General features: G+C 44.9%; 1 protein-coding gene across 1 annotated transcript in view; it reads right to left on the minus strand.

Moving 5' to 3' along the window:
* The window catches only part of LOC139421772 (multidrug resistance-associated protein 1-like), a 68,559-nt gene extending 54,622 nt beyond the window's left edge, over positions 1-13,937 (minus strand). The window contains exons 1-7 of the mRNA XM_071172892.1: positions 13,842-13,937; positions 10,534-10,659; positions 5,399-5,536; positions 2,463-2,588; positions 1,333-1,394; positions 689-820; positions 1-205 (exon numbers count right to left, since the gene is read on the minus strand). The exon at positions 1-205 is cut by the window's left edge and continues 5 nt beyond it. Coding sequence (XP_071028993.1) covers positions 1-205; positions 689-820; positions 1,333-1,394; positions 2,463-2,588; positions 5,399-5,536; positions 10,534-10,659; positions 13,842-13,937 — 885 coding nt within the window. The remainder of the gene's footprint in view (positions 206-688; positions 821-1,332; positions 1,395-2,462; positions 2,589-5,398; positions 5,537-10,533; positions 10,660-13,841) is intronic.
* Positions 13,938-14,495: the final 558 nt, after the last annotated feature.

Below are 14,495 nucleotides of genomic sequence, written 5' to 3' on the forward strand. Positions count from 1 at the left end.
CACCTGTGGTATGGAGAACATGAAGGCGTCGTGGAAGACGAGGAAGAGGGTCCCTTTGAGGAAGAAAGGTCCGAAGCTCCGAGCCAGAACTCTGAAGAGACAGAACCCTGAGTTCTGTTCCTGTCTCAGCTTCTTCAACAGCTGGGTTTGTTCTGTGGGTTTAGGACCTGTAGGACGGCAGCCAGACAGACTACACTCCTCCTTTCTGGTGGAGGGAGATATTAAACAACTGGGTTTGTTCTGTCAGTTTAGGACTCACCGTATGTAGTGTGTAGGGTGTGGTGTGTAGGGTGTGGTGTGTAGGGTGTGGTGTGTAGGGTGTAGGGTGTAGGGTGTAGTGTGTAGGGTGTGGTGTGTAGGGTGTGGTGTGTAGGGTGTGGTGTGTAGGGTGTAGTGTGTTGTGTGTAGTGTGTGCGTTGTAGTGTGTGGGTTGTAGTGTGTAGGGTGTAGTGTGTAGGGTGTAGTGTGTAGGGTGTAGTGTGTAGGGTGTAGGGTGTAGTGTGTAGGGTGTGGTGTGTAGGGTGTGGTGTGTAGGGTGTAGTGTGTAGTGTGTAGGGTGTGGTGTGTAGGGTGTAGTGTGTAGGGTGTGGTGTGTAGGGTGTGGTGTGTAGGGTGTAGTGTGTAGGGTGTGGTGTGTAGGGTGTGGTGTGTAGGGTGTAGTGTGTAGGGTGTAGTGTAGTAGTCTTACTGTTGTAGTTTAGTACACTCTCTGGCCCAGTCAATCTCCAGGTCTGCTATAATACAGGCTGAAGAGTCTTCTTTTCTAAGACACCAGAGATCCTCTGCCTGCAGGGGAGTACGATAACCCCTAATAACCAACCTGACAGAGGAGAGGAGAGGAGAGGAGGAGGAGGAGGAGGAGGAGGAAGAGGAGGAGGAGGAGGGAGGAGGAGGAGGAGGAGGGAGGAGGAGGAAGAGGAGGAGGAGGAGAAGGAAGAGGAGGAAGAGGAGGAGGAGGAGGAGGAGGAGGAGGAGGGAGGAGGAGGAGGAGGAAGAGGAGGAGGAGGAGAAGGAAGAGGAGGAGGAAGAGGAGGAGGAGGAGGAGGGAGGAGGAGGAAGAGGAGGAGGAGGAGAAGGAAGAGGAGGAGGAGGAGGAGGAGGAGGAGGAAGAGGAGAGGAGGAGGAGGGAGGAGGAGGAGAAGGAAGAGGAGAGGAGGAGGAGGAGGGGGGATGAGGAGGAGGGATGAGGAGGAGGGGGAGGGAGGGAGGGAGGGTGGGAGGGAAAAGGAGATTAACAACATCTGATAAATGGCATATATTGATTATTCAGTTTCCCCTATAATTACACATCTCATGTCCATCATTGTAACAATTCAAGGCTGCAAGTCTTACCCTCCAAACCACCAGAAGAGCATCTTAGAGAGGAAAGAGGCGTCCTCCACTGGACAGGGGTTCTGTAGGGGATAACACACAGGGTCTTAGGCCCAGATTCATTCAAAGCATGTTCTACCACTGTGAAAGCACCTTCTACCACTGTGAAAGCACCTTCTACCACTGTGAAAGCACCTTCTACCGCTGTGAAAGCACCTTCTACCACTGTGAAAGCACCTTCTACCGCTGTGAAAGCAACGTCTACCGCTGTGAAAGCACCTTCTACCACTGTGAAAGCACCTTCTACCGCTGTGAAAGCACCTTCTACAGCTGTGAAAGCACCTTCTACAGCTGTGAAAGCAACTTCTACCACTGTGAAAGCACCTTCTACCGCTGTGAAAGCACCTTCTACCGCTGTGAAAGCACCTTCTATAGCTGTGAAAGCACCTTCTACTGCTGTGAAAGCACCTTCTAAAGCTGTGAAAGCACCTTCTACAGCTGTGAAAGCACCTTCTACTGCTCTGAAAGCACCTTCTACCGCTGTGAAAGCACCTTCTACCACTGTGAAAGCACCTTCTACAGCTGTGAAAGCACCTTCTACAGCTTTGAAAGCACCTTCTACCGCTGTGAAAGCACCTTCTACCGCTGTGAAAGCACCTTCTGCCGCTGTGAAAGCGTGTTTTACCACTGCGCACTGAGCAGCCCACAATACGCCTTGTAAAGGGCATTTCCCCAACCTTTGCAGAGATCCCCATTCATGATAAATGCTGCAGATGTTGGCTCAAGTGTAAATGACCTTTTAAAGTCACTTCCTACATGGCCTGAACAAGAGCAATGTGTTGGTCTGTCAATGCAGTCTGGATTGAATCCTGGCCTTGGTGTCTTAACCCTGATTCTATTCAAATGAATATAAAGCTGACTACTAAAAACCACATCCTTTAGGATTTATAACCTCACTTCTGTTTGTCTGTGTTTGTCTGTGTTTGTCTATGTTTGTCTGTGTTTGTCTACATTTTTCTGTGTGTTTCTGTGTGTCTGTGCTGGGTACCTTTCTGTAGGTGTGTGTGGCTGTGCTGGGTACCTTTCTGTAGGTGTGTGTGTGTCTGTGCTGGGTACCTTTCTGAAGGTGTGTGTGTGTCTGTGCTGGGTACCTTTCTGTAGGTGTGTGTGTCTGTGCTGGGGCGTTGGTCAGAGAAGCAGCTGAGGATGAGCTGGGTCAGCTGCAGGGAGAAGTAGACGAAGAATGCTATGAAGCGCATCGCGTCTGTGAAGAACCCCTACAACACAGGAAGAGGGTGATTGGTTATTAATTGAATGTGTGAGAAAGAGAGAGAGAGAGAGAGAGAGAGAGTGTACTCTCAGACTTCCAACTGTACTCTCAGTGTTCCAACTGTACTCTCAGACTTCCAACTGTACTCTCAGACTTCCAACTGTACTCTCAGTGTTCCAACTGTACTCTCAGACTTCCAACTGTACTCTCAGTGTTCCAACTGTACTCTCAGACTTCCAACTGTACTCTCAGACTTCCAACTGTATTCTCAGTGTTCCAACTGTGCTCTCAGACTTCCAACTGTATTCTCAGTGTTCCAACTGTGCTCTCAGACTTCCAACTGTACGTTCAGACTTCCAACTGTACTCTCAGTGTTCCAACTGTACTCTCAGTGTTCCAACTGTACTCTCAGACTTCCAACTGTGCTCTCAGACTTCCAACTGCACTCTGTGTTCCAACTGCACTCTCAGTGTTCCAACTGTACTCTCAGACTTCCAACTGTACTCTCAGTGTTCCAACTGTACGTTCAAACTTCCAACTGTACTCTCAGTGTTCCAACTGTACTCTCAGTGTTCCAACTGTACTCTCAGACTTACAACTGTATTCTGACTTACAACTGTACTATCAGACTTCCAACTGCACTCTCAGTGTTCCAACTGTCCTCCCAGACTTCCAACTGTACTCTCAGTGTTCCAACTGTACTCTCAGACTTCCAACTGTACTCTCAGTGTTCCAGCTGTACTCTCAGTGTTCCAACTGCACTCTCAGTGTTTCAACTGTCCTCTCAGACTTCCAACTGTACTCTCAGTGTTCCAACTGTACTTTCAGTGTTCCAACTGTACTCTCAGTGTTCCAACTGTACTCTCAGACCTCCAACTGTACTCTCAGACCTCCAACTGTACTCTCAGTGTTCCAACTGTACTCTCAGTGTTCCAACTGTACTCTCATTGTTCCAGCTGTACTCTCAGTGTTCCAGCTGTACTCTCAATGTTTCAACTGTACTCTCAGTGTTCCAACTGCACTCTCAGTGTTCCAACTGTACTCTCAGTGTTTCAACTGTACTCTCAGTGTTCCAACTGTACTCTCAGTGTTCCAACTGTACTCTCAGACCTCCAACTGTACTCTCAGTGTTCCAACTGTACTCTCAGTGTTCCAACTGTACTCTCATTGTTCCAGCTGTACTCTCAGTGTTCCAGCTGTACTCTCAGTGTTCCAGCTGTACTCTCAGTGTTCCAGCTGTACTCTCAGTGTTCCAGCTGTACTCTTAGTGTTTCAACTGCACTCTCAGTGTTCCAACTGCACTCTCAGTGTTCCAACTGTACTCGCAGTGTTCCAACTGCACTCTCAGTGTTCCAACTGTACTCTCAGTGTTTCAACTGTACTCTCAGTGTTCCAACTGTACTCTCAGACTTCCAGCTGTACTCTCAGTGTTCCAACTGCACTCTCAGTGTTCCAACTGTACTCTCAGTGTTCCAACTGCACTCTCAGTGTTCCAACTGTACTCTCAGTGTTTCAACTGTACTCTCAGTGTTCCAACTGTACTCTCAGACTTCCAGCTGTACTCTCAGTGTTCCAACTGTACTCTCAGTGTTTCAACTGTACTCTCAGTGTTTCAACTGTACTCTCAGTGTTCCAACTGTACTCTCAGTGTTCCAACTTTTCTCTCGGTGTTCCAACTGTGCTCTCAGTGTTCCAACTGTACTCTCAGTGTTCCAACTGTACTCTCAGACTTCCAGCTGTACTCTCAGTGTTCCAACTGTACTCTCAGTGTTTCAACTTTTCTCTCAGACTTCCAACTGTACTCTCAGTGTTCCAACTGTACTCTCGGTGTTCCAACTGTGCTCTCAGTGTACCCACTGGACCTAAAGCCTGTAAACCTAACTGGTTCCTACTGGACCTTAAGCCTGTAAACCTAACTGGTTCCTACTGGACCTAAAGCCTGTAAACCTAACTGGTTCCTACTGGACCTAAAGCCTGGTAACCTAACTGGTTCCTACTGGACCTAAAGCCTGGTAACCTAACTGGTTCCTACTGGACCTAAAGCCTGTAAACCTAACTGGTTCCTACTGGACCTAAAGCCTGTAAACCTAACTGGTTCCTACTGGACCTAAAGCCTGTAAACCTAACTGGTTCCTACTGGACCTAAAGCCTGTAAACCTAACTGGTTCCTACTGGACCTAAACCCTGTAAACCTAACTGGTTCTGCATTCAACAATGCCACATTGTTTGTGCATGTTTGTATGCGTTAAACCAAGCAAGTCAGCCACCTAAACCTCACAATTCATCTACTGTAACAGATATGATATGTTAACTCAATGAAACCTGAGACTAGACTAACCCACCCAGGATAAACAGATGGTAATTACATACCCCAACCCTCCATATGCCACATACATACTGTAGATCATGTACAGCGTGTCTTTGTGAGATTTAGGGCCACGTTTGTGTGAGGGAACCAGATGTTGATTGCTGTGTGTGTTGGCATAATGAGAGAGGGCGAGAACAGCAGGAGACGGATGGAGAGATGGAGGAGAGAGCAGATGGAGGAGAGAGCAGATGGAGGAGAGAGCAGATGGAGGAGAGAGGAGATGGAGGAGAGAGCAGATCGAGGGATGAATGTGGACCCACAGACTGGAAAAGCCTCCAATGCCCACAGCGAGGTAGACATATAGACCTCACACACACACACACGCACGCACGCGCACACACACACACACACACACACACACACACACACACACACACACACACACACACACACACACACACAGAGACACAGACACAGACACACACACACACACACACACACACACACACCTCTTCTATGATCTGCTGTATGTTGGCTCTGAGTGGAACGAGGGAGCAGACCACTGCTAGAGTCCAGAAGAGGAAGAGAAGAACGGAAGAACGACATCCCTTCATCCTCTCCCACTGGATCACACACACTGCCAGGAGCTGGAGAGAGAGAATGAGGAGAGAGATGAAGAGATGGAGACATTGACCAGAAGAGATTCACCAGAAGAAATTGGACAGAAGAGATCGAGATGTTTTATTTTATTTTTTATATATTTGTATATATTATTATTATTATTATTATTATATTATTATTGTAATATATTTTTTATGATTATTTATTGAATATTCGAAACATACAATATTACTTGCAGTGTAGATTCCCATTCAATAACTACATCATACCAGTCATCATACCAGTCCTCCAACAGATTCCCATTCAATAACTACATCATACCAGTCATCATACCAGTCCTCCAACAGATTCCCATTCAATAACTACATCATACCAGTCCTCATACCAGTCCTCCAACAGATTCCCATTCAATAACTACATCATACCAGTCATCATACCAGTCCTCCAACAGATTCCCATTCAATAACTACATCATACCAGTCATCATACCAGTCCTCGTACCAGTCATCCAACAGATTCCCATTCAATAACTAGACCATACCAGTCCTCCAACAGATTCCCATTCAATAACTACATCATACCAGTCATCATACCAGTCCTCGTACCAGTCATCCAACAGATTCCCATTCAATAACTACATCATACCAGTCATCATACCAGTCCTCCAACAGATTCCCATTCAATAACTACATCATACCAGTCATCATACCAGTCCTCCAACAGATTCCCATTCAATAACTACATCATACCAGTCATCATACCAGTCCTCGTACCAGTCCTCCAACAGATTCCCATTCAATAACTACACCATACCAGTCCTCCAACAGATTCCCATTCAATAACTACATCATACCAGTCCTCGTACCAGTCCTCCAACAGATTCCCATTCAATAACTACACCATACCAGTCCTCCAACAGATTCCCATTCAATAACTACACCATACCAGTCATCCAACAGATTCCCATTCAATAACTACATCATACCAGTCCCCCAACAGATTCCCATTCAATAACTACATCATACCAGTCCCCCAACAGATTCCCATTCAATAACTACACCATACCAGTCCTCCAACAGATTCCCATTCAATAACTACACCATACCAGTCCTCCAACAGATTCCCATTCAATAACTACATCATACCAGTCCTCCAACAGATTCCCATTCAATAACTACACCATACCAGTCCTCGTACCAGTCCTCCAACAGATTCCCATTCAATAACTACATCATACCAGTCCTCCAACAGATTCCCATTCAATAACTACATCATACCAGTCATCATACCAGTCCTCCAACAGATTCCCATTCAATAACTACACCATACCAGTCATCCAACAGATTCCCATTCAATAACTACATCATACCAGTCCTCCAACAGATTCCCATTCAATAACTACACCATACCAGTCCTCGTACCAGTCCTCCAACAGATTCCCATTCAATAACTACATCATACCAGTCATCATACCAGTCCTCCAACAGATTCCCATTCAATAACTACACCATACCAGTCATCCATCAGATTCCCATTCAGAGTAACACACAGAAGCATCCAGAGTCAATGCCCTGCTCAAGGGCATATTGACCGATCAACCACCAGGCCACAAAACGTGAACCCGAACCCTCCTAGATCCCCCCCACAGTTCCCCAATAACTGTCCCTCAACCATTCGAGACCCCTCCCACAGCCCCCCAGGAAGAAAAATAACATAAAAAATACAATTAATTCCATTCCCCACCCCCAAGAAGCACCAACAACCAAGAAGGGATTTAGTGGAAGACGAGGACCGGAAGACGAGGACCGGAAGAAAGGACCGGAAGACGAGGACCGGAAGACGAGGACCGGAAGACGAGGACCGGAAGACGAGGACCGGAAGACGAGGACCGGAAGACAAGGACCGGAAGACAAGGACCGGAAGAAAGGACCGGAAGACAAGGACCGGAAGACGAGGACCGGAAGACAAGGACCGGAAGACAAGGACCGGAAGAAAGGACCGGAAGACAAGGACCGGCAGACAAGGACCGGAAGATGAGGACCGGAAGAAAGGACCGGAAGACAAGGACCGGAAGACGAGGACCGGAAGAGAAGGACCGGAAGACGAGGACCGGAAAACGAGGACCGGAAGAACGGACCGGAAGACGAGGACCGGAAGACGAGGACCGGAAGAGATTGGCCAGAAGAGATTAGCAAGAAGAGATTGACCATAAAAGATTGACCAGAAGAGATTGAGCAGACCAGATCATCAACTAGATTTTGCTGATTTGTAGACTGCAAATTGATCACAAGAGGCCCAAACAGATATGGGGTTTGACTAAAACATAATAATGGGCCAATTAAAACCACCCACGGGCCAATTGAAACCACCCATGGGCCAATTAAAACCACCCATGGGCCAATGAAAACCACCCATGGGCCAATTAAAACCACCCATGGGCCAATTAAAACCACCCATGGGCCAATTAAAACCACCCATGGGCCAATTACAACCACCCATGGGCCAATTAAAACCACCCACGGGCCAATTAATACCACCCACGGGCCAATTGAAACCACCCACGGGCCAATTAAAACCACCCATGGGCCAATTAAAACCACCCACGGGCCAATTAAAACCACCCACGGGCCAATTGAAACCACCCACGGGCCAATTAAAACCACCCATGGGCCAATTAAACCACCCACGGGCCAATTAAAACCACCCATGGGCCAATTAAAACCACCCACGGGCCAATTGAAACCACCCACGGGCCAATTAAAACCACCCACGGGCCAATTGAAACCACCCACGGGCCAATTAAAACCACCCATGGGCCAATTAAACCACCCACGGGCCAATTAAAACCACCCATGGGCCGCCAGTTGGGGGACCCTGCTGTATTGGTTTATGTTCGGAAGGCAGAGTGCTAGAGCCAAACCTGGATTCAAATACCATTGGAAATAATTTCAAATACTTTATCTGTGCTTGATTGAGTTTGCCTGGATGAGTTTGCCTTGTCCAATAGAATAGTCCCAAAATGGCAAACACCACCCATTAAGAACTCCAAGCATGTCAGAGCAACAGCTGAAACGATTTTCTATATTCTCTGTAGTAGAATGAGAATGCAGGTCTAGCTATAACCCTCAGTCTGTTGGCTGGCTGAGTGTCTGCTAAAGGATCTGTAACAGAAGACTTGGTGGACTGTGTATTCTTTAGGTTAGGTCTTACTTTATGTGTTCGCTCCCGCTGGTAAGATCACAGGTGACAAGACACGAGGATCACAGGTGGAGGAGGTTTTAATGAGGCTGAACAGCAGTGATATCATTAACTACTATGACTTCACTGCCTTTCATACAATATCTCTGTTAGGTATCTGGTGTTCCTGTGTTTTAAAAAGCTCTCAGTTTGGTATCTTGTCTCTCTCTCTGTGTGCGTGTGTGTGTGTGTGTGTGTGTGTGTGTGTGTGTGTGTGTGTGTGTGTGTGTGTGTGTGTGTGTGTGGTTATAAAGCTCCTGAACTGTAACATGTTGTCTACAGCACCAACCACAGCTTTGGATAATTCACAGTTTGTGTTGTCTGTCTGTGTCTGTTTCCCTAACTGATGGGACCTTGTCCCTGAGGCACTTGGCTCCGGCTCAGGGTTCAGTTTGTCAGGGTGGTCCTAGTTCAGTATGTGTGTCAGGGTTCAGTAGGTAAGTTATTCTGGGGGAGCTCTCCTTCTAGCTCTCTCTCTCTTCTTCTCTCTCTACATAACTTTATCTCTCTCTCTCTTCTCTCTCTACATAACTTTATCTCACTCTTCCCTCTACATAACTTTCTCACTCTTCTTCTCTCTACATAACTTTATCTCACTCTCTTCTTCTCTCTGCATAACTTTATCTCACTCTCTTCTTCTCTCTCTACATAACTTTATCTCACTCTTCTCTCTACATAACTTTCTCACTCTTCTTCTCTCTACATAACTTTATCCCACTCTCTTCTTCTCTCTCTACATAACTTTATCTCTCTCTCTTCTCTCTCTACATAACTTTATCTCTCTCTCTTTTCTCTCTCTACATAACTTTATCTCTCTCTCTTTTCTCTCTACATAACTTTATCTCACTCTCTTCTTCTCTCTCTACATAACTTTATCTCTCTCTCTTCTTCTCTCTCTACATAACGTTATCTCTCTCTCTTCTCTCTCTACATAACTTTATCTCACTCTTCTCTCTACATAACTTTATCTCACTCTTCTCTCTACATAACTTTATCTCACTCTTCTCTCTACATAACTTTCTCACTCTTCTTCTCTCTACATAACTTTATCTCACTCTCTTCTTCTCTCTCTACATAACTTTATCTCTCTCTCTTCTCTCTCTACATAACTTTATCTCTCTCTCTTTTCTCTCTCTACATAACTGTATCTCTCTCTTCTCTCTCTACATAACTTTATCTCTCTCTCTTCTTCTCTCTCTACATAACTTTATCTCTCTCTCTTCTCTCTCTACATAACTTTCTCACTCTTCTTCTCTCTACATAACTTTATCTCACTCTCTTCTTCTCTCTGCATAACTTTATCTCACTCTCTTCTTCTCTCTACATAACTTTATCTCACTCTCTTCTTCTCTCTGCATAACTTTATCTCTCTCTTCTCTCTCTACATAACTTCATCTCTCTCTCTATCTCCCTGCTTCTCTCTGTCTCTCTACATAACTTTATCTCACTCTCTCTTCTCTCTCCCTGACTACCTTCATCTCTCTCTCTCTTCTTCTCTCTCTACATAACTTTATCTCTCTCTCTTCTCTCTCTCCCTGACTTCCTTCATCTCTCTCTCTCTTCTCTCTCTACATAACTTTATCTCTCTCTCTATCTCCCTGCTTCTCTCTGTCTCTCTACATACGTACCTTTATCTCTCTCTCTCTTCAATCACTCTCATCAAATACCATGTGTTGGTGTATCTCTGCACCCCTCCCTCCCTCCCTCCCTCCCTCCCTCCCTCCCTCCCTCCCTCCCTCCCTCCCTCCCTCCCTCCCTCCCTCCCTCCCTCCCTCCCTCTTCTTACCATAGTAAGGCTGCGTATAACAGGGCTAAGCAGGAAGACCATGTGTTGGTGTATCTCTGCACTCCTCTCCACCAGCACGTAGAACACCTCTAGGAAGCCAAAGGATACCAAACACAGACCCAGCACCTACAGAGAGGAGACAGGAGATAGTTTAAACACAGACCCAGCACCTACAGAGAGGAGACAGGAGTTAGTTTAAACACAGACCCAGCACCTACAGAGAGGAGACAGGAGTTAGTTTAAACACAGACCCAGCACCTACAGAGAGGAGACAGGAGTTGGTTTAAACACAGACCCAGCACCTACAGAGAGGAGACATGAGTTAGTTTAAACACAGACTCAGCACCTACAGAGAGGGGACAGGAGTTAGTTTAAACACAGACCCAGCACCTACAGAGAGGAGACAGGAGTTAGTTTAAACACAGACCCAGCACCTACAGAGAGGGGAGAGGAGTTAGTTTAAACACAGACCCAGCACCTACAGAGGGGAGACAGGAGTTAGTTTAAACACAGACCCAGCACCTACAGAGAGGGGAGACAGGAGTTAGTTTAAACACAGACCCAGCACCTACAGAGAGGGGAGACAGGAGTTAGTTTAAACACAGACCCAGCACCTACAGAGAGGGGAGAGGAGTTGGTTTAAACACAGACCCAACACCTACAGAGAGGAGACAGGAGTTAGTTTAAACACAGCACCTACAGAGAGGGGAGACAGGAGTTAGTTTAAACACAGACCCAGCACCTACAGAGAGGGGAGAGGAGTTGGTTTAAACACAGACCCAACACCTACAGAGAGGAGACAGGAGTTAGTTTAAACACAGCACCTACAGAGAGGAGACAGGAGTTAGTTTAAACACAAACAATGAGGGGGACAAACACAATTACACAATTACAATAAATATCCTGATCAGTATGTAGATGTACTGTTAGATAGTAGCAGGATATAGATGTACAGTTCTGTTAGATGGTAGCAGGATATAGATGTAATATGTTAGATGGTAGCAGGATATAGATGTAATGTTCTGTCAGTTGGTAGCAGGATATAGATGTAATGTTTTGTCAGATGGTAGCAGGATATAGATGTAATGTCCTGTTAGATGGTAGCAGGATATAGATGTAATGTCCTGTTAGATGGTAGCAGGATATAGATGTAATGTCCTGTTAGATGGTAGCAGGATATAGATGTACTGTTCTGTTAGATGGTAGCAGGATATAGATGTACTGTTCTGTTAGATGGTAGCAGGATATAGATGTACTGTTCTGTTAGATGGTAGCAGGATATAGATGTGATGTTCTGTTAGATGGTAGCAGGATATAGATGTGATGTTCTGTTAGATGGTAGCAGGATATAGATGTAATATGTCAGATGGTAGCAGGATATAGATGTAATGTCCTGTTAGATGGTAGCAGGATATAGATGTACTGTTCTGTTAGATGGTAGCAGGATATAGATGTACTGTTCTGTTAGATGGTAGCAGGATATAGATGTACTGTTCTGTTAGATGGTAGCAGGATATAGATGTAATGTTCTGTCAGTTGGTAGCAGGATATAGATGTAATGTTCTGTTAGATGGTAGCAGGATATAGATGTACTGTTCTGTCAGATGGTAGCAGGATATAGATGTACTGTTCTGTTAGATGGTAGCAGGATATAGATGTAATGTTCTGTCAGTTGGTAGCAGGATATAGATGTAATGTTCTGTTAGATGGTAGCAGGATATAGATGTAATGTTCTGTTAGATGGTAGCAGGATATAGATGTAATGTTCTGTTAGATGGTAACAGGATATAGATGTAATGTTCTGTCAGTTGGTAACAGGATATAGATGTAATATGTTAGATGGTAGCAGGATATAGATGTAATGTGTTAGTTGGTAGCAGATATAGATGTAATGTTCTGTTAGATGGTAGCAGGATATAGGTGCAATGTTCTGTTAGATGGTAGCAGGATATAGGTGCAATGTTCTGTTAGAGGGTAGCAGGATATAGATGTAATATGTCAGATGGTAGCAGGATATAGATGTAATATGTCAGATGGTAGCAGGATATAGATGTAATATGTCAGATGGTAGCAGGATATAGATGTAATATGTCAGATGGTAGCAGGATATAGATGTAATGTGTCAGATGGTAGCAGGATATAGATGTAATATGTCAGATGGTAGCAGGATATAGATGTAATATGTCAGATGGTAGCAGGATATAGATGTAATATGTCAGATGGTAGCAGGATATAGATGTAATATGTCAGATGGTAACAGGATATAGATGTAATATGTCAGATGGTAGCAGGATATAGATGTAATGTTCTGTTAGATGGTAGCAGGATATAGATGTAATATGTCAGATGGTAGCAGGATATAGATGTAATGTTCTGTTAGATGGTAGCAGGATATAGATGTAATATGTCAGATGGTAGCAGGATATAGATGTAATATGTCAGATGGTAGCAGGATATAGATGTAATATGTCAGATGGTAGCAGGATATAGATGTAATATGTCAGATGGTAACAGGATATAGATGTAATATGTCAGATGGTAGCAGGATATAGATGTAATGTTCTGTTAGATGGTAGCAGGATATAGATGTAATATGTCAGATGGTAGCAGGATATAGATGTAATATGTTCTGTCAGATGGTAGCAGGATATAGATGTAATATGTCAGATGGTAGCAGGATATAGATGTAATGTTCTGTCAGATGGTAACAGGATATAGATGTAATATGTCAGATGGTAACAGGATATAGATGTAATATGTCAGATGGTAGCAGGATATAGATGTAATATGTCAGTTGGTAGCAGGATATAGATGTAATATGTCAGATGGTAGCAGGATATAGATGTAATGTGTCAGATGGTAACAGGATATAGATGTAATATGTCAGATGGTAACAGGATATAGATGTAATATGTCAGATGGTAGCAGGATATAGATGTAATATGTCAGATGGTAGCAGGATATAGATGTAATATGTCAGATGGTAGCAGGATATAGATGTAATATGTCAGATGGTAACAGGATATAGATGTAATATGTCAGATGGTAGCAGGATATAGATGTAATATGTTCTGTCAGATGGTAGTAATTAATTTGTATTATTTTGGATTCCTTCTGAATCTATACAGGAGAAAGGACTTCCTACTTCTCCTGAAGACCAGTGAAACTAACTGATCAGTCTTTCATTTGAGTTGGTATTGTCTGTCTGTCTGTCTGTCTGTCTGTCTGTCTGTCTGTCTGTCTGTCTGTCTGTCTGTCTGTCTGTCTGTCTGTGTGTGTGTGTGTGTCTGTGTGTCACAGAGACTCACAGTTTTGGCACAGCAGAGGCTGGTCAGAGAGATGCCTCCCTGGCCAGTGAACCAGAGGTAGACCAGGTAGAGAGGACCACAGGACCACAGGTACATACAGGGGAACCACACCAGGACCGTATGCTGGAAACATTGGGACAGGTCTGGATGAGGGGTGTACCAGGTCAGGTTCCAGTCCTGAGAGAGAGAAGGAGGGATGGGGGATGGATGGAGGGAGAGGAGAGTGTTAGAATATGTAACAGACAAATGGCAGCATTGGGTCAGGTCTGGGTGGGGGGGGTGTACCAGGTCAGGTTCCAGTCCTGAGAGAGAGAAGGAGGGATGGGGGATGGATGGAGGGAGAGGAGAGTGTTAGAATATGTAACAGACAAATGGCAGCATTGGGTCAGGTCTGGGTGAGGGGGTGTACCATGTCAGGTTCCAGTCCTGAGAGGGAGAGAATTTGACAAACAAATGGAAGCATTGGGTCAATACAAAACAGATGTTTTGATAGGTGCAGTGAAATGTGTTGTTTTACAGGGCCAGTCATAGTAGTATGATAGGTGTTGTTTTACAGGGTCAGTCATAGTAGTATGATAGGTGTTGTTTTACAGGGTCAGTCATAGTAGTATGATAGGTGTTGTTCTACAGGGTCAGTCATAGTAGTATGATAGG

The sequence above is a fragment of the Oncorhynchus clarkii genome, chromosome 12 (assembly GCF_045791955.1).
Source record: "Oncorhynchus clarkii lewisi isolate Uvic-CL-2024 chromosome 12, UVic_Ocla_1.0, whole genome shotgun sequence".
In the NCBI taxonomy this organism is placed as follows: domain Eukaryota; kingdom Metazoa; phylum Chordata; class Actinopteri; order Salmoniformes; family Salmonidae; genus Oncorhynchus; species Oncorhynchus clarkii.